At 43.2% G+C, this 21,561-nt stretch overlaps 1 protein-coding gene across 1 annotated transcript in view; it reads right to left on the minus strand.

The window, feature by feature from the left end:
- zzef1 (zinc finger, ZZ-type with EF hand domain 1) overlaps positions 1 to 21,561 on the minus strand; it is a 33,017-nt gene that overhangs the window by 3,262 nt on the left and 8,194 nt on the right. The window contains exons 17-53 of the mRNA XM_032534497.1: positions 20,638 to 20,708; positions 20,432 to 20,546; positions 20,090 to 20,255; positions 19,732 to 19,853; positions 19,529 to 19,651; positions 18,275 to 18,444; positions 18,100 to 18,181; positions 17,803 to 18,004; positions 17,371 to 17,504; positions 17,000 to 17,240; positions 16,780 to 16,859; positions 16,589 to 16,679; positions 16,024 to 16,495; positions 15,767 to 15,931; positions 15,393 to 15,512; positions 15,089 to 15,250; positions 14,737 to 14,869; positions 13,979 to 14,117; positions 13,710 to 13,875; positions 13,343 to 13,605; positions 12,546 to 12,718; positions 11,985 to 12,180; positions 11,701 to 11,864; positions 10,800 to 11,080; positions 9,961 to 10,135; positions 9,742 to 9,874; positions 9,423 to 9,649; positions 8,983 to 9,291; positions 8,801 to 8,901; positions 8,555 to 8,690; positions 8,086 to 8,445; positions 7,825 to 7,968; positions 7,429 to 7,597; positions 7,199 to 7,297; positions 6,553 to 6,718; positions 5,012 to 5,162; positions 2,099 to 2,170 (exon numbers count right to left, since the gene is read on the minus strand). Coding sequence (XP_032390388.1) covers positions 2,099 to 2,170; positions 5,012 to 5,162; positions 6,553 to 6,718; positions 7,199 to 7,297; positions 7,429 to 7,597; positions 7,825 to 7,968; positions 8,086 to 8,445; positions 8,555 to 8,690; positions 8,801 to 8,901; positions 8,983 to 9,291; positions 9,423 to 9,649; positions 9,742 to 9,874; positions 9,961 to 10,135; positions 10,800 to 11,080; positions 11,701 to 11,864; positions 11,985 to 12,180; positions 12,546 to 12,718; positions 13,343 to 13,605; positions 13,710 to 13,875; positions 13,979 to 14,117; positions 14,737 to 14,869; positions 15,089 to 15,250; positions 15,393 to 15,512; positions 15,767 to 15,931; positions 16,024 to 16,495; positions 16,589 to 16,679; positions 16,780 to 16,859; positions 17,000 to 17,240; positions 17,371 to 17,504; positions 17,803 to 18,004; positions 18,100 to 18,181; positions 18,275 to 18,444; positions 19,529 to 19,651; positions 19,732 to 19,853; positions 20,090 to 20,255; positions 20,432 to 20,546; positions 20,638 to 20,708 — 6,273 coding nt within the window. The remainder of the gene's footprint in view (positions 1 to 2,098; positions 2,171 to 5,011; positions 5,163 to 6,552; positions 6,719 to 7,198; positions 7,298 to 7,428; positions 7,598 to 7,824; positions 7,969 to 8,085; positions 8,446 to 8,554; positions 8,691 to 8,800; positions 8,902 to 8,982; positions 9,292 to 9,422; positions 9,650 to 9,741; positions 9,875 to 9,960; positions 10,136 to 10,799; positions 11,081 to 11,700; positions 11,865 to 11,984; positions 12,181 to 12,545; positions 12,719 to 13,342; positions 13,606 to 13,709; positions 13,876 to 13,978; positions 14,118 to 14,736; positions 14,870 to 15,088; positions 15,251 to 15,392; positions 15,513 to 15,766; positions 15,932 to 16,023; positions 16,496 to 16,588; positions 16,680 to 16,779; positions 16,860 to 16,999; positions 17,241 to 17,370; positions 17,505 to 17,802; positions 18,005 to 18,099; positions 18,182 to 18,274; positions 18,445 to 19,528; positions 19,652 to 19,731; positions 19,854 to 20,089; positions 20,256 to 20,431; positions 20,547 to 20,637; positions 20,709 to 21,561) is intronic.

Consider the following 21,561-nt stretch of genomic DNA (forward strand, 5'->3'; position numbering starts at 1 on the left):
GGGGGGGGGGGGGGGGTTTGCTTTCTGGAAGATGCGGGGGCGTAATGAGGGGCCCACAATGCACCATGTGCCAGCGCATCCAGGATTTCGCAAAAGCTCCTGCGAAATCAGGCATGTTGGGCCGCAACAATCTAAAAAAAAGCCTGTGAAATCTGGGAGGGTCCGATTGTAATGTATTAAATATATATTACTGTACCAATAAAATATGCTGGTTGCAAGCTATTCAAACCTACACAGTTTACAGGGTGAAAGAGAGTTTTTGTAAAGTTGGGACAAGAAGTGTAAGCAGCATGTAGAGTATATAGTTACTTGGGGGGGGGGGACCCCAGTTGACATGTGACAACCTACTGACACATTCAGCAGACACACACAGCTCACAGTGGTTTGATCAGAGCCTGTTTGCTGTGGCTGGGCATGAAGCTGGTGAGAGTGCAGCCAAACAGTATAGCTCTGGTCTTTAAAACTAAAACAATGACCTGAAAGTAGGGCTGGCCAGTATATCGATGTTGTATCAATATCGGGATACAACACTAGGTATTGTCTTAGATTTTGGATATATTGTGATATGGTAAGTATTGTCTTTTCCTGATTTTACAGGCTTCATTACGGTAAAGTGATGTCATTTCCTGAACTTACCGGACTGTTCTGGCTGTTCTATTATTTACCTTTACCCACTAAGTCATTAAATCATTTCTGGAGAATATTTATCAAAAATCTCATTGTGTAAATAACATTCAATAGTCAACCGTGCAATATCGTTACAATATCAACATCGAGGTATTTGGTCAAGAATACCGTGATATTTGATTTTCTCTGAAAGATAGTAAAAAGCTCTGTAGAGTCAGGTGAGAATTCTCTTTTCTAACTACAAGTCACACCTTTCACAAAACGCCATTTGATCCATTGTTCATATTAAACCCATGATTAGAGCAGCTTTAACGTAATGAATACTATATAATATACCTGTTAACTCAGTTATAACAGCTGTTTCCGAGTCTCACGTAAAATATTATCACATCAAAGTTTCCTGCAGAAAATATCAAATGTATTTATTTTTTAGGTGAGAGACTAAAGGAGTATGCTCCCCTCGGCACATTCACCCTCGTGGCTGTTCAATCATTTAGGTGAGGTTTTTCTTTGGAGCTGACAAGTCCAACACAGCACCAGGTAATGCCTCGTTGACACACAGCAGCACATGCTCATTGGGCTGTCTACGTGCTTAGATTGTTAGCTAGGCAGTTCCCCTGCAAATGTCATATCAAAACACAGGTATGTTACACTGTTACCCATTTTTAATTGAGTATATAACAGGATAGATAGAAGCCACAGAGTAGTGGACTGAACATGATCCTCGGAACACTGCAATTTGTGTTGTGGTATAAAAAAATTTAAAAAATGACAGGCCACTAACTTGAAGAGAGAGGAAAGTTAGTCCCCAACATTGTTTTGCTGTGGGTGGCTCCTTTCCAGCCCTTTGAAAGTGAACCTCGGCCATTTTACTTTTGGACTCATTGTTATGATAGTTCTGACTATGGTCGTGTTTTCAACCTGACAGGTATTAGGTAACTGCTCAACAGAACCGCCCACATTGTTTGTTCACCACCCAGCATCCTTTGCTCCTCTGAACTGCCCTCCGGCTCCTCCGCTGTGTGAAGCAGGGTCCACATTAAAAGCAACGCTGTGGCTTGCTGTGCCACAAGTTATAATGGACTGTAATTACCAAATACATTAGTCCTGCGTGCGGCCCACACATATTCAAAACAAGGGGAGGGAGGTGCAGAGGGGTGTCAACGGCTTGATGATTCACTATCAAGAGACTCCGCGAGCTGACTCACAGCGACTAAAGACCAACCAATGGGACTGCGTGTTATGAAAGAGAGTTGTATGATATTCTAAAACTTCAGGCTGAGTGGACAACGCTTTGAGCTAGTATCATTTTTGTAAGGCAGCAATTCAAAACTGAAAGAATCAAAGATGCCCTGAGAGTGCCAGGCTGAAAGAATGACTTTGAATTTAGAAAGGCAGTCAGTGGTCAACATCAGTGGTTAATAGTATTGTATATATACATTTTTATAAATAAATCATGTTTAAGTCTTACCATTGCAGTGTGGTGGAGGAGCTGCTCGTCAGTGGTCATGGCTAACAAGTACTCCTGGAGGATGCCCTGCGCCTGGAAAACACATCAAAGGCTGGTAACACGGGCGTCTCCTGCCATGTTTCCAAATGCAGCTCGCAAAGAAACACAGATAACCTCGCAGGCCGGACAGTCATGAATACAAACTTCCAGAGAGAGTAAGAGGTTACATAAGGGGTGAGGTATGTCAGAAATGCGGCCTGGTTCCGTGACCACTTTTCATCTCCATCTCGGCCTCAAATTGAACAGTGGAATGTTGCACAGTCAATCACAGTTATAAACAGAGAGCGCTGTCACTAAAGCCCTACGGGAGAAACATACCTCAGGTTACATAAGCACAAGCAGTTGGGGAACACAGGGAAGACTACATAGCGGCTAAATGGGCTGAGACTGGCCAAATGGAGCTTTACAGAGCTGGAGACACAGTCCAGAGCCCTGGTCCACCATCCATCTCGCAGCACCCCGAATGTTTATGCATGGAAACATCCTAGGACGATTTGTACAGGCAGTAGTGCATGACATGCCATTTTTGATTTCTTAATATAAATTTCACTTCCTGGGGTAGAGAGTGTTCACTGAATCTCAGCGGACCCGTCTGTGAACTCTGTGTGCGTATAAAGACTGACGGGAGGCCACTAAAACTTTAAAATATGCTGCTTTGATGCTCGGATCCTAATATGGACACAGGATTACATAATGTGTCCAGTCCACTCATTAGCTTTCCATAATCTTTCATTTATTTTTTTTAAAGATTATTTTTGGGGCTTTACCCTTTATTCCATAGTGACAGTGGATAGATAAGAAAGAGGGGATGACACGCAATAAAGGGCCGCAGGTCGGATTCGGACCCTGGGCGCTGCAAAGGACTCAGCCTACATGGGGTGCATGCTCTTACTGAGTGAGCTAGGGGACGCCCCTTCCATAATTTTACAGTAGTCATTATGGAGTATTACTGCAGCTAGGCACCACACCACATGAGGGCCACCAACCTTAACTTAACTAACACAAAGGCTTCATTTTTAGGGGGATGATGACAGATAGGTAGCTGTAGGTAGAGCACTGATCCTTACAGCTAAGGAAGGTTTTCCAATATTTATGTCCATTCCAGAATGGATTTTAACCAGTGAATTCCCCCTCTTTATTAGCCTCAGAACAGTCCTGCTACAAAATCTTCTGTAAAGTCCTGGAACAGTCAATCCAGTCTACATGGTGCAAAGCCGTGTTGTCGGCTGTGTTACCCAGTTTAGAATCCCATTCACCGGCTTTATCCAGGTTCAACTGACAGACACCTTTTTGAAAATTCTTCTAACAATTTGAACATCCTGACAAGACACAAGACAAGAGAACAGGTGTGTGGTTTTTTTGAAACCAACCAAAGTAGAGCTGCAAAAAATAATTAATCAATTGATTGGTTGTCAACTATTAAATTAATTGCTAACTATTTTGATAATTGATTCACTGGTTTGAGTCATTTTTTTCCTCCGGTTCCAGGTTCTTAAATGTGAATGATTTCTAGTCTCTTCCCTTCTTCACGACAGTAAAGTGAATATCATTGAGTTGACATTTGAGGATGTCATCTTGGGCTTTAGGACATTTTTCACCATTTTCTGACATTTTATAGACCAAACAACCAATCAATTAATCAAGAAAATAATGACATTATTCGACAATGTAAATAATAAGTTGGCTGCAGCCCTAATCAAAATGTATTTGACAGTTTTATCAGGAGAATGCTGACAAAACTCAGATGGGGGAGGTGAATCTGTTTTGAAATGAGCCCTGTGTGCGTGCCCTTGTGAAAAACACTCTCTCACTACAAACTATTCCATCAATGTGTCTCCATGAGCTGGAGGTGACGAACCACGGCTGCACACACATTTGCGTTGCCTTAATGAACGATCATGCTCTGTGATGACGCTGTGCAGGACGGAGGCGCTCGGACGTGCCACGCACCAACATGCGTCCATCATTGGTAACACAACGCTGAATTGTCCATGAAGGGCATCCCAGGCAAAAGTACTGCTGCGTACTGCCACTGCCCCCTGGTGTTTGTCCACACTACTGCTTAACTTAAGCAACTCGTTCTCCCTCACACAACATTCAGATGGTGCAGATGGGAGCGCAGAATCCATCCTGAATGACAAGTCAACTGATGTAATGTCATTGTCACATCAAGCAGCAGCCTCACCAACCTCCCCAGAAGGGGAGAGGAAAGGTAGAGACTGTCTGGTTCAATCACATCCACAGATGGGAAACTCCTGGCTGACGGCACGCTCATAATGCTTGAGAATTCATCTTAATCAATTATTCAAGACAATTGAAAGAGAGAGAAAAAGAAAAAAAGAGAGAGAGAGAGAGAGAGTGAGTGAGAGAGAAAGAGAGCCCATACGCATCACAAAATGGATAGCATCTCTGCCTCTCCCAAACAACGGGTTGTCTGGCAGATGGCAGGGCCGGGCTTTGGCCGTGAGCCCAGCACAGAACAGGTGGGTGGAGGAAAAACATGCTCATCTCACAGAGAGACAGATATAGACAGAGGGGGGGGGGGAGACAGAGGTAAAGAGTAGAATGTTGACTTAATTTTACATCATTTCATTCAAATTGCCTCAAACTGAATATGTTATGGGAAGGTAAGGAAGTATTTAAGGAAGAGAGACAAAAAATGGTTTCTATACAATCAGCCTTATTTAATCTATTCTATATTCAACTTCAAAGTCAATAATGCTGTCATCACAGCAAAAACAGCCAACGTAGCTAAACAAATGCCTAAAATGCCACACCGTCAGCTTTAACAACACAGTAGTATTCAACAGTAGATGTTTGCCTGCATTCGAGTGTCTGTCTGTGTGTGTGTGTGTGTGTGTATGCGTCACTCACAATGGCACGGGCCTCTGCGATGAAGAAGAGTTCAGTGAGGGCTCGGTGAAGAGGCAGCAGCACTGTGATGCTGGTGGGATCCTGGCTCAGGCTGTTTTCCATAGTCATAAAGAGCTGCCACAGAGGCCGCAGCAGCGTCAGCTCACAGGCTCTGGAGTGGAGGAAAAAAATCGATGGATGAACAAAAACATGTACACAGGCATAACAGGATAATAAAGAGTCACATCATAAGGGAAAAAAGCAACGCTGTGGCTCTAACAGTCATAAGCAGAGCAAAACATGACCGTTAAAAAGACGTGGCCATAGACTTTTCATTGTGAATAGATCCCAAAAAGAAGAAAGGAGTGTTTAAGGAATATTATTAATGCTGATGAATCTGTAATGTTTCTAATGAATGTATCAATTCTATATCTGTATGGTGAAGTATCATAAAACACATTCTCTGTAGTCTTCTATTGCTGTGTCCTGGTTTGTTAGACCATGTGTATCCTGGTGAATGATGCCAATTAAAAAGATCCCCCCCAAATAAAACCTTTTAAGATGCTTGGACTAATAATTTGTGCCTGATACAGTGTTTCCTTAAAACTGTCCATTTCCCTTTCCATCATTGAAAAATCCAGAACAATATTTGTATTATCAAAAATGTAACCACTGGACACAAGATGGCTACTACCTTACTAAAACGTTCTCAGTTTATATGACCTGAGGGCTTCAAGTTCCCGCATCACACTTGTGTAAGTTGCATATAGAGTTGCAAAGTGGGAAGAGATTTAGGACTGTGTCAGGAAGGAAAAGTCCCATTACTTTGTCCCCGTAGAGGATGTAACGTGACTCATTATTGGAGCACTTCTACAGCTTTGATCGGCTAGAACTGCCCCTATTAAATCATGAATGCAAAAGATGAAGAACATATTGGATTCTTCCAAAGTTAAATCTTCTGCTTAAATCAAGTCCCTTTTAAATTGTGGGTAACTATTGCAACGTGTCTCGTTCTCAACAAAGCGCTCAGATCTGCTCTTCTCTATGTCAACGGCGACCCAGGCTGATGGGTCTATTAGTATTTAGACCCATTCCTCCTCCCAAAATGCTGGGGGCCATAAAATGTATCTAAAGGGTTGTTACATTAATCAGGAGAGTCCCACATATTTGTGTAAAGTAACATTAAGGATATTGTTTAAAGAAAAATATGAGTACAGAGTGGAAATACAGTTGTGTGATGTTGTCATTGTGACCAGAGTCAGTCTGCACATAAGCAAATTTCCAGCCACATCCTTACCTCATGTCCTGGTAGTCACCACGGAAATGAGGGTTTATCAAGGCTTTTATGCAAACCCTGTGTGGAGACATGCGCCTCTTAGAAAAATGACCTGTAGAGGTAGAAATGTGCACTGGGTGCTTCTAACCAAATTAGCATTTCTTAGGACCAGGTGCATGGGCTTGATGTTTGTGCAGTTTACTCTGGTTGTTATTATAACATTTCACTGAGGACAGAAAAAAAGTGAGAAGCATTGAAGAGAAGAGATAGAAATGTAACTTCTTACGTCTGAGACTGACACTGCAGGAGGCGGAGCAACAAGTGGATGGCTTTGAGTCGCTGGTTCCCAGTCTGGCGACAGGCCACGCCCACCTGCCACTCCCAGATGTCAGCCAGTGGCAGGTGACTGAGCACCTGGTCGTCTGCTAACATTTGCTTCAGTATCTCAAAACCTGATAAAAGCAAAAGTGCAGAGAGGGTGACGACCTGACCAACTGGAGGATGCATGTTGGTAGATTCCAGAGTTGCTCTCTACCAAATGAAACAGGTTTGCACTAGGCCTGCACGATTCAGGGGGAAATATGAATCACAATTTCTTTTTGCTTATAATTGACATCACGATTATTTGCCACGATTTTTTTGACCATGACAGAACAAAACAAATCAGCAGTAGCAAACCAAGGTTTTTATAGTTTAGTTTATTTTTATTTCGTTTTGACTTTTTGTTTTCAAATTCAGTTTAGTTTTTATTGGTTTTAAAAGCAGGTTTGCTAGTTTAAATGTTTTTTTTTAAAGATTAAATCGGTAACAGGGTGAATCGAGATTACGGTTTTATAACGATTAATTGTGCAGGCCTAATTTGCACAAATGTAAATACAAAAACAGTGAGTATCTGTTTTAATTAAAGTAAATTAAATTAAAGTTTAGAGCACCTGTCTGGAAACGTCCTCTGTGACCTCCTGTAACCGTGAACTTGTAGCCCCACTCTGTGTTGCTCATGTCTGACATAAATCTGTAGTACAGGGTGTCACCTGAGGGGAAACCCACGCACACGCACATGTTGATAAACGGGATTTAAACACAATAGTCAACTATTTGTGATGTGAACACATATACACATTGAGCAGAAAAAGAATGAACAACTTTTTTAAATATTGCTCACCTGGAATCTCAAAATCGGTCCATCTCTGAGGGGAGCCACTGAAGTTGTGGACATCCTGGAGGAAATCACTGCTGCTCGACATGGTGAGCTCATCACAGCCTTCCTCTGTGTAGCAGCGGGAGTCAAACTTTACTGACAGGCAGATGGCCCCTGGGATGTGCACCTTGTCCTTAAGAGAAAAAAACCCAACAGAATAGAGTCTTCAAACTGAATTGAAAAAGCCCTGGTTCAAATGAGGATCTGTACTAATAGCCATCTTTATTGCAAAGTCTTCTTTAGACAATATACATTTAATGATAAGCAAAAAGGTTGACACCAAGAAGATGGCATAACCAATGAGGAAATACAGTAATAAACGTCTTAAACACAGTTATGACTGTAAGAGATTTCACCCACCTCAAAGTTGGTGTTGTTGTCATATGGGTGTTTGGACTCTCTGATCTGCACAGCCATACCTGGCTCCTCCATGAACTGACAAGCAGTGAGAGACAGACTGCACAGCATACTCTGGCTGCAACCCTTCAGCACCCTCTGAAGAATCTGGTCAGTAACAGAGTATGACAATCACATTAATCCACAAAACACCTATTATGCATCATAATGACATGCTCCCTTTAGACTCGACCCAAACTCCACATTGACTCCCCTACTGCCCACCTTCTCCCAGAGCGGCCTCTCCTCCAGCTGCATTAACATGTCCAGGATGTAGGCCATGTGTGAGGCACCGCTCAGTTCTAGGGCCTCTTCGCTCAGCGCTGCCTCTGCGGGCCAGTCGGCCAACAGCGAGGCCAGCACATGGCGGGCGTAAAGCGTGGCGATGGCCTGGTTGACCTTCACCAGGTATTGACGAACTGCCCGATTGCTCCGCACGTCCAGTTCCTTGTGCAAGAGAGCGGAACTTTTGGTGCGTCTCTGTTTGGCGTAGCTGAGCTGTAAGTCGCTCTCTGAATTTGTGATGAGCTTCTGGGCCACTACGTTGATCTCCTCGGTGGCCTTTTCACAGTGACTGGGTTTAGACTGTGGTGGGGGGGGGGAGGGTAATATATCAGAATACTGACACATGACAGAACTTGACATCTCAAAACCTCTGTGTGATGTTGTTGGCAATTCATAATAAACAACTCACCACACATGACACCACAATCATATCAGTGTCCACGGCCTTGGTGTTCCTTTCCTCAGAGCGAGGCCGCTTGGTAGGTTGCCACTTCTGAGCCAGCATCCGGATTGTCTCATCTGTTTTTATTTCTTCCCCATCAAATCTGAAAAAAATAACACAGAGGCACAATGCATAACAGAGAGGTAGTAATAGATTGTAAAATATGACCTTTACCGCAATCTAAAAAGAGATTATTTATAGGTTGAGGCTGACCTCTTCTGCACCTCCAGGAAGAAGGAGTCAGTTCTTTTCATCTGCAACTCATACATGGCTCGCAGGATGGGCAGAGGGGCGTTTAAGGCATCGTGTGTGATCTGAATCGGAAAAAATGCATTTCAGATTATTACATCAAACTTAATTTTTCTGAATGTGTTTTTAGTAGTATCCCTCATCACCTGGAAGCAAATCTTTGTCTCTTCATCGAGACCCTCTAAGGGGTCGGGCTTGTTGACGTCAATTTCGTCAGCACAGCAGCTGGAGTGGTCAGAGTCGTGCTCCTTGTCCTGCTCTCTTTGGTCTCGCTCTGGGTCCTGGGCCATGGAGTGGATCTCCCTCTTAGAGGAGTAGAGCATGATGGAGAGAATCTCGAGATCCCGCAGCAACCACAGTTTGCTGAAGCCTGTCCCTTTGCTGCACTTCCTCACCAGCAGCTGGGTCAGTCCTGACTGCTGGATGTCCTCCTGAGCTTGCTCTACTCCATGTTTCTACACAAGAGGACGCAAAAGAATGACAAAACCACCTCTGGAATAATTCTTCTCATCTAAGCCATTTGTTTCTAGCCTAGAACCACAATTTAGATTTCGGAGTTTGCGGATTCCTAGGTCATGGGAGTCACCTTCAGTGTGTTGTAGAGGCCTTTAAGAGCCAAGGAGAGAACCCAGGAGGCCTCCACAGCATCAGGAGAGCCATTGTCCTGGCTGGTCTGCAGAAGATGGCTGATGATAGTGGTGAAATTGATCAGGTAGCGGCTGAGCAGGGTCTTTGGGGAGTCCTGGCCCTCTGACTGCCCTGGGAGACAGGCTGCAGTGGAATCCTGAGACTGGATGAGTTGGTAGTCCTTCACTAGAAAGAAGAGAAAGCACATAGAGGGTTAATTCCATGTTTTAATTCTACACACCGGCAAAGTTATTAGAGTGGGCTACAACTGCACCAACCTGTTTTCCTCTTGCGTGTCTTAACGTCCACCACTGCAGCATGGTTCTTCTCTGTGAAGTGTTTGAGCAAGATCATGTTGTGCTGTTCGTTGGCGTTGTCAATAAACACCGTCTGGGTACCCACACACAGCACCTGATATACACACAAGAGTAGTCACAACTGAGCGTAGGAAGTTAGGGAACACACTGTACATATACTGTGGCATGTGTTCTACCTACCTCAGGGAAGCCCACCAGCACCAGCAGGGTGAAGAGGTTGGTGCGTTTGAGAGCTTGTGGCAGCTGCTGAATACAATGGTCAGTGAAGGCAGCGATGACTGCGTTCCATTCGGGGCAAGCATTCAGACAGTGTAAAATATCTGCCACTGTGCACGCCCAATCCAGACCAATACGACTGCAAACAGAAGAAAATAGGGGAAATCCCAATATGACTATAAAAGCAAATATTTCCTTATCAATGCAAACATCTATTAGCTTTCTGGCAAATAAGATCTCAACTGTGGGATAAAGAGATACCATCAGTGTCTCAGTTCTACATCTGTTAGTACATTATTAGACTTTGGTGGAGTTCATATGTGTAACTTTCAAAACTAAACAAACACTGGATCCAAAAAAGAAAGCAGGTTTTTAACTCACACAGGTATAACTTGATCAAAGGGCCAAAGGGCAGAACCATTTAGTATTATTAAATATTATAAAGATTATTGAAGATAGAATTTTAATGCTGTGAGTACACATGCAGCCTGAGATCAGATTGCTTACTTAACAAAGTAAAAAAAAACACACATTTGATCCAACAATGTTTATAGGGATAAAGTTGAAAATATTTAGGCACACTTTGTAAAAGAACAGGTAAGAGCATGCAAGTCATTTTTCCATTTGCTTTTATCATGGTGGGAAAATATCTCACATGGCTGTTCTGGATCGTCTAAAATGCACGTCGGTGCTAACAAGTGCAGAGCTGTTTTAGTATTAATGTCTGCAGGTGTGTCATCGAGAAAACTGATATATAAACTACAACGCATTTCCCTGGTGTCGTCAGGTTTTTATCCTGTTACCTGTCTAAACAGACGGCCCCCAGGCTGAAAAGCAGCTGGGTGGTCTTCCAGCCCTGGGTGTCTGAACTTGTTGCCTCTGCTTGTGTCAGGAAGTCATATTTGTCAACCAGGGCCTCTGTGACGGCAGCGTCAGCCTCCATCGGAGGGATCCGGAGCAGCAACTGACCCAGTAGTCCAAGGGTGAGGTGGAAGGTCTCGTTGAGAGAGCCAGCATTGAAAATGACCGCCCTGAAAAGCTTGGGCAGGATGGAGTTCAGACTGGGCAGAGACAGGGTGCTGCCCTGAGGATACAAGAAAGACAAGGGAAAGGTTATCTGTGGACAAATGGAAAACATGCTAGGAACAGAAGTGCCTGTTGTCTTAGCTTAACAAAGTGTCAATAGATTTTGGCGTATTTGTTTAAATTGGCACATCTGTCCATAAAATAAAAAAAGGCTACAGCAAGCAGCATAAGGCTGGAGACAGCTTGTCTGGCTCTGCCCAAAGGAACCAAAACGTGCACCTCTAAAGGTCACTAGTAAAAACATTATATCTTGTTTGTTTGTGTAGAAAATCTGTACAAAAAAAACAATGTGTAAAAATGACACTTTGTAGTTTTATTCAGTTATGTGTGGGACTATTTAACGTCCTGGGGTCTTGCTGGTTGCCTGGCAACCTCAAGGTGTTGACAAGACTCCAGGAAGTCACTGTACCTGCCCAAGACATTGCCCGGCACTTAACTCCCCGTACAACAGTTTTGTTTGGTTTAAACAAACTTGACTTGATAACACACGGATACAATCAATCCTGTCATCCAACTCTCAGCAAGAGAACGAATAAGCATAATTCCCAAAATGTAGACCGATTTTGATAGCGTTACATAGACTCTCAACCCTAAAAACTGGTCTTTAGTTTCACTTACTGGCTTGGCTGGTGGCAGCATGGCTGCTAGTAGTCCCAGGATCCTCTCTCTGGAGCACTCTGAAAACACATGCTCCTGAAGGGGAACCTGGGGCAGCCTCTCATCGGTCTCCTTGACAACATCAGATGCTGGAGAGTTGACTATTCCTGGAACAGACTCTGAAGCTGAGAATGATTAAAAAAGATAAACACAAGGCTGATCCAGACAGCTAAGAGAGAGTCATACCCACTAATGAACACAATCAGACCTGTAAGCAGCCTGGTGCAGGTAGTCTCAGAACTTACGTCGAACCACAGGAGAGAGGGGGTCCTCACTGGTCACAGAGGGAGTCTGGCTGAGGCTGGAAGAGTCCAGGGTGTCTTGGGTAACCAGCTTGCTTTTCTCCCCTTCTCCAGTGCTTGAGGGGGACCACACCTCTGGAGGAACAGGGGGAGGAGAGGCCCTGTCCTTTTCCTTGTTCTCCTTACCTGATGGTTTACTCTAGTGGGGAAAAGATAGCAACAATTCAGTAGGGTAACAAGGGTAGCAGTGTGGGCTCTTGAACTGTAAGAATACTAAATACTGCATTACCTACATTACAGACTGAACAAGAAAAGACTGAAGGTATGCATTTCTACCTATTTTTGTACATTTCCAGACATGTTTTGTGTGGGAATTGAATAATGTGACCTGGTGAACCTCTTACATCTGCGTTTTAAATATTTATAGATGTGTATAGTACAAATATCTGCTCTGTTTTTTTTCTGTTCTTCTTCATGCCACTGTCATGATCCACTCCTGTAATGATCCTCCAACATCATTATTCAATCTTTATATTATCTTATAAGGTGACTTCTGTTCCTAACCTTGTCCCTGGGAGACGACGGGGAGCAGATGGCTGCAGTGCTGCCAGGGAGAGAGGAGGTGTCAGTGGCTGTACTGAGCTCCTGAGAGGACTCTGGAGAGACTGGACACAGCTCACTATCAGAAGCTGATTCATTGGACGACAGCAGAGCCAGCAAGGCTGAGGAACGTAGACCTACGTGGAGGATGGCATAGAAAGGTTTCCATAAAAGCACAAAACATTTACAGGTAATTGAATTAAAATACAGGTAAGAAGAATAGAGATACTATGTGACAAATGGACAAACAATGAATCACCCGCCTTTAACAACTCAGACATTCTGAAAAGACTTTGCGTTGTTAAACCCAAATTCATCCAAAAATGTCCAAACAATGAATGGATAGCAGAAACTTATCTCTCCCAAGGTCAATGTTGTGTTTAAAGGAATAGTTCTACAATTTGGGAAATACTCACACTCGTTTTCTTACTGCCTTACATGAAATGACCAATACCACTCTTGCATCCGTACGCTAAACATAAAGTTGGAGCTAACAACCTCTATCTAGGTTTTAAAAAATCCTCTTCATCTCTAAAACTCATTAATTAGCTCATCATAGTATCTAGTTTGTATAATCCGTACAAAAACTTTTCATCCCTGTGATTTACACATTATTTAAGTTTCTTATTTTTTACAGAGCAAGGTAAGCCGTTTGCCTACAGACTTCTCATCCAAGTCTCAGCAGGAAAGCAAATAAGCGTATTTCCCAAAATGTGGGACAACTTCTTTAAAAAAACAACTGAAGTCTTGTTTGTACTTACCTTTGCCAGTCTGCCCCTTGAGCAAACAATCAGTGATGAGTTGGGAGCAGTGTGTCTGCAGCGCTGAGGCCTGGCTCAAGGTGTTGCTGTCCAAAGACTCTCCCTCTATCTGCTTCTGACTGCATAGTTCGGACGTGTAGAGGGCCAACGCAGCAAACAGTAACCAGGAGTAGTTGTGGATGTAGGGCTGGATCAAGCGGTGACGGTCGCTGATTCGTATGGTCACCATGGGGTACACTGTGATCCGATGGGTGGGCAGGTGGCTGCAGATAATTGAAAATTAAAAATAATGAAGTCAACAACTCCGGAGGTAGAACACTAAAAGATAAGTGTGTTTTAACAGCATGGGAAACTATAAATGTGTCACCTGTCGGGATACTTCTTTGCATTGTAACAACCAAAGCACAGGTCAAAGTCCTCACAGACGTTGCAGTTGATCCTGCTGCCTACAATGAGCCCCTGGCAATGGTCACAGGCGTATTCCATGTTCACCATCTCATGGTCATCCTCATGGCCCTCAGGCTTGGCACCACCTGGTCAAAAATACACACATTCACATTTAGGGTTGCTCTGATGCTGTCAGACTTATGATTAGTGACTGCATGAGTGTATGACTAGTGAAGTGTATGAGCTCACTGAGGAAGCAGGTCTTGCAGAGGTCCATATCCATGCACTGCAGACATCGGTAGCGGTGCCAAGGTGCCATCCTCTCACAGCCGTCACAGGAGATCACAACATTGAGCAGGTCACAATAACGTGCAATGAACATGTGCATCTGTGGATTAAACCGGGTTACATACACAGTATTAGTGTCATCAAACTGTCCGACCTATGCTTTTAAACATTTGCATGGATCCGAGCTCAGTCATCTACTTGGAAATATTCAGCTACTTACAACTTGTAAAACTTGTAAAACCACAAGCAAACAGAATTGAAGAAGAACATTTTTTGGATTGGGTCATTTTTGACAGGAAATAAATACAGTAGCTACCTCAGCCTAACCATCATTGTGTGTATGGGTTTGTGTGGGTCTGTATTAAACAGAAATACACAAATGTGTGTGTTTCAAACACTTGTGTGAAGTAACACTAACACATTACACTAACAAGTTAGCATGGAGCTCAAAGTACAGATGTGTCTACAGACAGCTTCACAGAGCCATAACCAGTTATATTACACCAACATCTTTTTTTAAATGGGAGGTTGCTGGTTGTCTTTAAATGTATTACCTGCAAGACTACATCTGCTCTATTCTTGGGATGCACAAGAAAGAAAACAGAGCAGAGACACACTTCGGCCAGTCGGGTTCAGAACTGAGAGCCATTTGTTTCCCCATTCAGCTCAGACACGTTGTCTGCTAATGATCTGACTTTTTTTAATGCACTGTGATGTACCTTTCTCCTGTCCTCCATGGTCTCCTCTTCATCGATTTTGTCGTACCACTTCTCAAACATCCCGTCCATACACTCATCCATCCACTCCTGGTTCTTCTTGTAGTCTGCGATTTCATCCTCCTCTGTCCATTGGCTGAAAATTAGTTTGAACAATAGAAATAATCTAGCATCTCTGCAATTTAAGGGGCTGGTAAACAGTGCCTTAACATATAGTAAGTGATTTGAAATAAATAGACTCATGAGGCACAAAGAAGGTTAGACAATTGATTTGTAAAAATGACAGTAGTGTCTTTTGCTAGCCTTAGCAACTGTTATCAACTGGACAAACCTTCTCAGGTGGGGCAAATATTACCTGATGGCAATGTCATGAACACTGATGTTTTCCTGGGACATGCTGAGCAGGAGGTCCGGAAACTTGATATCCAAGAAGAGAGGAAGGTCATGTACCTCCCAGCTCATGTCTAGAAGGTGCAACAAGCAGGTCTGCACACATGACAGGGCTGGTAGCAGGGCTCTGGAGAACAGTGATGAGGATCAGGTTACTCCACTGCTCACACACTCAGAATTACACTCATCAGTGTTGCAAGCACTTTTTTTAATTTCAGTGAATGCAGTTATGTGTGAACATGGTGCATGTTACAAGGATGACAGCTTACTTCTCATTCAGGCTGCTGAAGCCTTGTACTGCCTCCACCAGCATGAGCACCAACTGATGGTAGGAATGCCTCACCTCCTCTCCTAGCTTCTCGCCACTGTCCGACAACTGAGAGAAATAACTGAAAAAGACAAAGAACAAGGAGATCTTCTCAAAATCTACCTGATATGCATATGTCCTGAACTGTCAAATTGATATATTTTGGTCAATACAATTTATTATCAATAATATTATTACATAATTACAAAACTTTGTGACAATACTGTTCAAAATCCAATATTCTTAACTGTGCTAATGTATAGTTTAAACATACAACATATGATGAATTATTTGAGCGCCTTTTCTTCCAACTGAAAACATTTCCTTCAGATGTACCTGGTGAAGTCTTTCTGGCATGCCAGCAGCTCCTGTAGGAACAGGATGCAGGGGGCTTGGAAGAGGTGTGGCTTTCCAAGGGAGCGTAAACACTGCTGAACCATCTCCAGGACCTTGCACACACTCAGAGCCTGGGCTTTGCTCAGGGACAGGGTCTGCAGAATGCTACAGGAGGAAGATTTGGATGAGTTACCCTTACTGTATATGGTAGAATTACACACATTAAAACTAATAAATAGAAGATTGAGGTCAGTTACCTTGCTGTTGTGAGAGCCTGGTCCCTTATAAAGTTTAGAATGTGTTTGAGTATTGGGTAGCGATCCTTGACAGAGGGGGTCATGCGGGGCTCTTCTATAGATCGACAGGACAGGAGGCGCAGGCGTGCCCGACTGAATGGGGCTTTACGGGCGCAGGCGGAGGGGGAGGCTGGTTCCCCTGACTGAGAGGAGAGGCTCTCTGTTGAGCCTCTGTGGCCTTGTCTGCCGTGCCCACAGGAAGATGAGTTTAGAGCTTGAGCATCGGAGGGCTGGCTCTGCCCTGCCTCTTCACACCCTGCGGTGTGAGGTCCTTGTGTGGAGCTGGCCTGGAAGTCTCCTTCTGAGATCGAAGTTGAGCGGAGCAGTGGAGCACTGCTGCCCTCTGCAGCTTTGGAAGAGTCGCTGTCATGGCACGCTACTCCACAAGGGGTGAATCTGAAGAGCAATAGGCTCTTCTCAATACACATCTCAGCTACAGAGAAAGCAAAAAACAAGTCAGCAAAGTAGCATTAACAGTGTGGGTGAAAAGAAAGAGTGAGATTTGTCTTTAAGCTGAGGTCCTCACCTAGTGTCTCCATGCTAACCTCATCCTGACCCCTTTCCTTCTCGTCAGGAACATTCATTTTGCTAACTAGGTATCTCTGCTTCATCTCCAACTGAAAAACATAGTGAGTAAAATAGTTCAGTAACATGATCATGTATACACCTAGCAGCAGATCATCAACCAAAAATATGAATCATGTCCGTAACACTCACCATCCATGTTCTGATGCTATCTGCTAATGAATACACCTGCACAAATTCTTCACTGAAACAGGACTTGCAGTCTTGATTGACTACTCATACAAAGACAAAACAGAAGGGAGAAGTCAACTCAACCAAGTTAATCAAACACGCAGAATTACCAGGATGAGACACAGCAAGAAGAAATAGAACAGCTTTTGCTCTATGACCACTGATTATAGCCAAGCATTACCATAGGTCTTCAGGGCATGGTTGAGGGCGGGTGTGTGGTATACCATGGCTGCCCAAATGGCATTCACAGCTTGGTCTGTCTTTGATCCGGAGGCAATCTCATTCCTCATTGGCTGCTTTCTGCAGGACTGCATGAGAGTCTTCATCAGCTTTGTTCTACTGTCTGTCGGTTCAAGGGAAGGGTTCCAACGGGCAAAGTCCTCCAGGAAGCTTATTAACTCATCAAGAGTCCATGTGTTTGTCTACCACACAGAAAAGCAACAGAGTATTAGAGCACCACCTAGCTGCCGAGATCAAAAAGCAATGGAATAATGTAAACATAGGAATGGAACTTAACTTCTACATAACTGGATTAAGCAGATGTGACAGTACCTGGTCTGTGGGTGTTTTGGTCTGATTCGTTTCCCTTGTTTCACACAACCCGTGTCGCAGGATGGGTTTCCATAAGGGAGAAGCCTGAATATGGGACATTTTCCCCGGTGGAAGCTCCTTAACAGTCCGTATCTCTGGAACAGACAGCAACTCACAAATATCAGCATTTCAATCTATCATTGCTCGAGTATGCTATCATTCTGAAACAGGCTGAAATCATTTTTACTCAAATCTAAAGTATGTTTAACAAATCTCAAATTTTCCAAGATCTGTTCATGTAAGCTTAAAATGTACAAGATTTAAGAATAACTAAAAACATATGATTTTAACTACCGCCTAACACAGTCATTACCAAACTTTTCTTTGGTTAAGGATTCACACAAAAAAACCTTTGACAGAGCTTTGTTTGATAAAGGTTAAAGGCAGTCTCACCGTGGGGGGATTTCAGGGCGAGGGTTCTGGAAGCAAGACGACCCATCAGGCGAGCCACCAGCAGCTGCAGGTCAGACATCCAAGAAATAGTGATGTCTGGCAGGCCCATGGCTGTCACAGTGAACTTGTAACCCCACTCACTATTACTGCTATCAGAGTGGAAGAGGAACTGGAGTTGAGGGCCGGCGTCAAATGTCACCTTCTGAAGGAGCAAAGAGAAGCAGCAGGTGTGTGAATTAAATAAGCAACAACGGTGTTTTTCATATGGAGACAACTGAATGGTTTCCCATGTCCTACCTTTGGCCACTTCTCACTTCCAACCTTCATGTCATAGCGGACCTTCCCACCTCTAGAATCTGTGAACTCCAGGTAGTCGTATCTGTGATTATCAAGAGCAGAGTGGATGGGTTCGAAAAAGTCTCACTAGGGATAAAGAAATACATCGGAATATGTAATGTTTCACATAAGTCACCTTTTCTCAGTCTCACAGCGTTCGTCAAACTCCACCTCAAAGGAGGTAGCACCAGGGCAGGCAAAGATGCTGGTCTCGTGGCGGCTGTTCTCATAGTTGTGAGGTGACTCCATGCTCCAGGTCCTCAGCACCACTGGCTGCTGAGGCTGGTGCCAGCTCTCCTGATCCACCTAACAGTGTCGAGGCATGCACTTCATCTTACAATCAACGGTAGAATGTAACTAAGTGCATTTACTCAAGTACTGTACATAAGTACAAGTTTGAAGTATATTTTACTTCAGTATTTCCACTTGATACTACTTTTATCTTCCACTCCACAACATGTCAGAGGGAAATATTGTACTTTTTACTGCACTTCATTTATCTGACAGCTACAGTTACTGGTTACTTTACAGATTGAGATTTATACAAACTATATGTAGAAAAAATATGATGCACTGTTGATACACACACATATATTTAACTACGCAACAGTAAATAAAAGAGTTCAGTTAGATCCATTACTACCAACTCAAGCAGTAAAATGATACTTACACATTCAGTAATAGTAATAATTCCATATTATATATTAGTATAACCCTCACAGAGGCCATTTCCATCAGTACATTTACCTTTGATACTCAACGTACATTTTGCTAATATTACTTAAATACTTTTACTTTAGTGACATTTTCAAAGAATAACTTTTTTTCAAAGAATAACTTTTACTTACTGGGGCTTAGAGCTAACCAAACATGTGATCACCGCTAACTCGTCCTTTGTTTTTTTTTTTTTTTTAACTAATGAATTGTCCTGTTTTTTCTTTCTCTTTTTTCTTCTTTTCCTTTTGTTTCTTCTTGATTTTATATACTAAATGCTACTATCCTGTGTCTTTTCTACTGTAACTCCAATCTGCCTATTGGACTGCGGATGGAAATTGGCCCTTGGGCTACAATCTGGCACATTTACGTGTACTGTTGTGCAGGTTCATCAATGTGCATTGTCCAGAATTAATAAAATAAATAAATAAATAAAAATAAATAAATAAAATACTTGTAATAGAATATTTTTGTATTGCTACTTTAACTTAAGCAGTTGATCTGAGTGCATCTACTACCACTGTTTACAGTAGTGGTGCTGTCATGCTGTACTTTTCCAACGCTCCACGCCCCAAATACTGGTCTGCATTTCCACCTCTCCATTCCTACTCATGCAACGGGATACGAGGCTGTATAAATTGTGGTACACTAAGGACTAAGGTGAGAGTGGACTGACCTTAGAGAAGATGTCTCCGGTGTCACTGGACAGGCTTTTGAGTAGCTCGACCAGAGAGGAGAAGCTCTTCAGCAGCACACTGTGTGGGATGTCCAAAGAGCACAGCTCCAGGAGTAAAATCATCTGCCAGGACCAGAACAAATATTACGTTCACTCAGGGTCGGACTTTATAACTTCAAAATCACAAGATAAGATTGTATTACCAGTTGTCTGAAGACTGTGGCTAAGATGGAGCTGCCGAGTTTGTCTGTAATTTCAGCACCAGTGTACCTCCCCAGCAGAGAACAAAGGACACCTTTGACACTTCCCAGGAACTGATCCACATCTTTTAAAATAAAGAAGAAGCATTTTGTCAAACTGAAAGCATATCCTCTTGTCCCTTCATTGATGAGTTCTACTCAGTGTCAATGTTCGTAATGAACCAATACACAATGGTACACACGTTCGTCCATCTGTTTGACGACCTTTGACTGATCAGGACCAGGCTGTGTGCTCTAATAAACACAGACTCTAACCAGGAAAGTAGGAAGCTGTAATATCACACATCTCGCAGTATCTCACATTTTAGTAGAATGTGTCTGGCAAGCTCCATAGAGATAGGGGTGGAGGCTCCTCCTTTGAGCTGTAGGTAGCACCAGGAGAGCAGACTACCCTGCAGAGCCCAGAACAAGGACAGCAAGACAGTCCTGCTGGATCCACTATTCTCATCCACCATCATCACCTCACACTGAGAGATGGGAAACATAACAGAGAGGAACATTAGATAGGGTACTTGGAGAAACAGAGTGGGCCGTTGATAAATGGTAAATGGTATTACGAAAGAGTTGAGACGATTACAAGCTGCTGTTGTGTTGATCAATACTGTGTTTGTGTGTGTGTGTTCTGTGTCAGGGGAGGCCTCACCTCTCTTGTTGCCACCAGCAGCAACGTCTCCATAACTGACAGTATGGGGCTGATGTCAAAGTCTGAGTGGGCTCCTTTAGGAGGGAGCAGGAGAAGGCCACTTGGATCCTGATCACTGCACAGAGAAAAACAGCTGCTACTGATCCACGGTGATCAGGGTGTGTACGAGAACATGATCATGAGTTTGTTATCTACAGTCTGCTTACCTGAAGTAGTTGCAAAGCGATTCAAATGTCACCTTCACTGACTCTGGCTGATCATGTTCGGTAATGTTTTTCTGTAAAAAGGCATATTATCATTATAATTATTTTCATAGTATTATCATTAGGGATGCACAGATACCATTTGGGTACTTAACGATATTGAGTACCGATATGAGTGACGGTTGGGAGTAATTTCACCCTAGGGTCCTTTGCACCACAACCTCAAGCCAAACCCCCAGAAGCTTTTTGCACATGGGTTAAACTTTGGGTGAGTTAGCGTTATCAGCTGATTAGCTTAGAGCGGGTGCTAATGGAACAACTGTGTATCTCGTAAATAAGTTATGTAGGTTATGTAGAGATCAGAAACCAGCAGGCAAGTGTTATTTAAATAATATTGTCTACTTACAACTTTCCAATCCATCTTTTTAAGACTACATAACCTATTTGTACTACTGTAGACATTTGGTGTCATTTCAGGCATTATTAGTGGGGTAATTTACGAGATACACACTTGGCTCCATTAGCGCCTGCACTAAGCCATTCAGCTAATAGCGCTAACTCGCACAATGTTTGACCCAGGTGTAAAAAGCTTCTGGGGGGGTGTTTGGCTCGTGGTCATGGTGCAAGGGACCCTAGGGTGAAATTACTGTGAACCGTCACTTTAATAATACCATTACAGTTCTAACAATTACTTTGAAAACAAGCATTATTTGCACCTGAATGCGTCACGACTTTACTAGGTGTACCTGAATGCATCATGAAAACCCATCAGTGCCTGCATGCTTTACCCTGTTTTGGTTTGTGTGTTTACATAACTCACAGGGAAGGCAAAACGTTGGTGCATGGGTGACAATAGAGAAACACGATGCACCTCTCTCTCCATGGGAAAACCATGGAAGGACCAGCGCAGAGCAGTTTTACGACAGA

The sequence above is a fragment of the Etheostoma spectabile genome, chromosome 13, assembly GCF_008692095.1.
Source record: "Etheostoma spectabile isolate EspeVRDwgs_2016 chromosome 13, UIUC_Espe_1.0, whole genome shotgun sequence".
Lineage (NCBI taxonomy): Eukaryota > Metazoa > Chordata > Actinopteri > Perciformes > Percidae > Etheostoma > Etheostoma spectabile.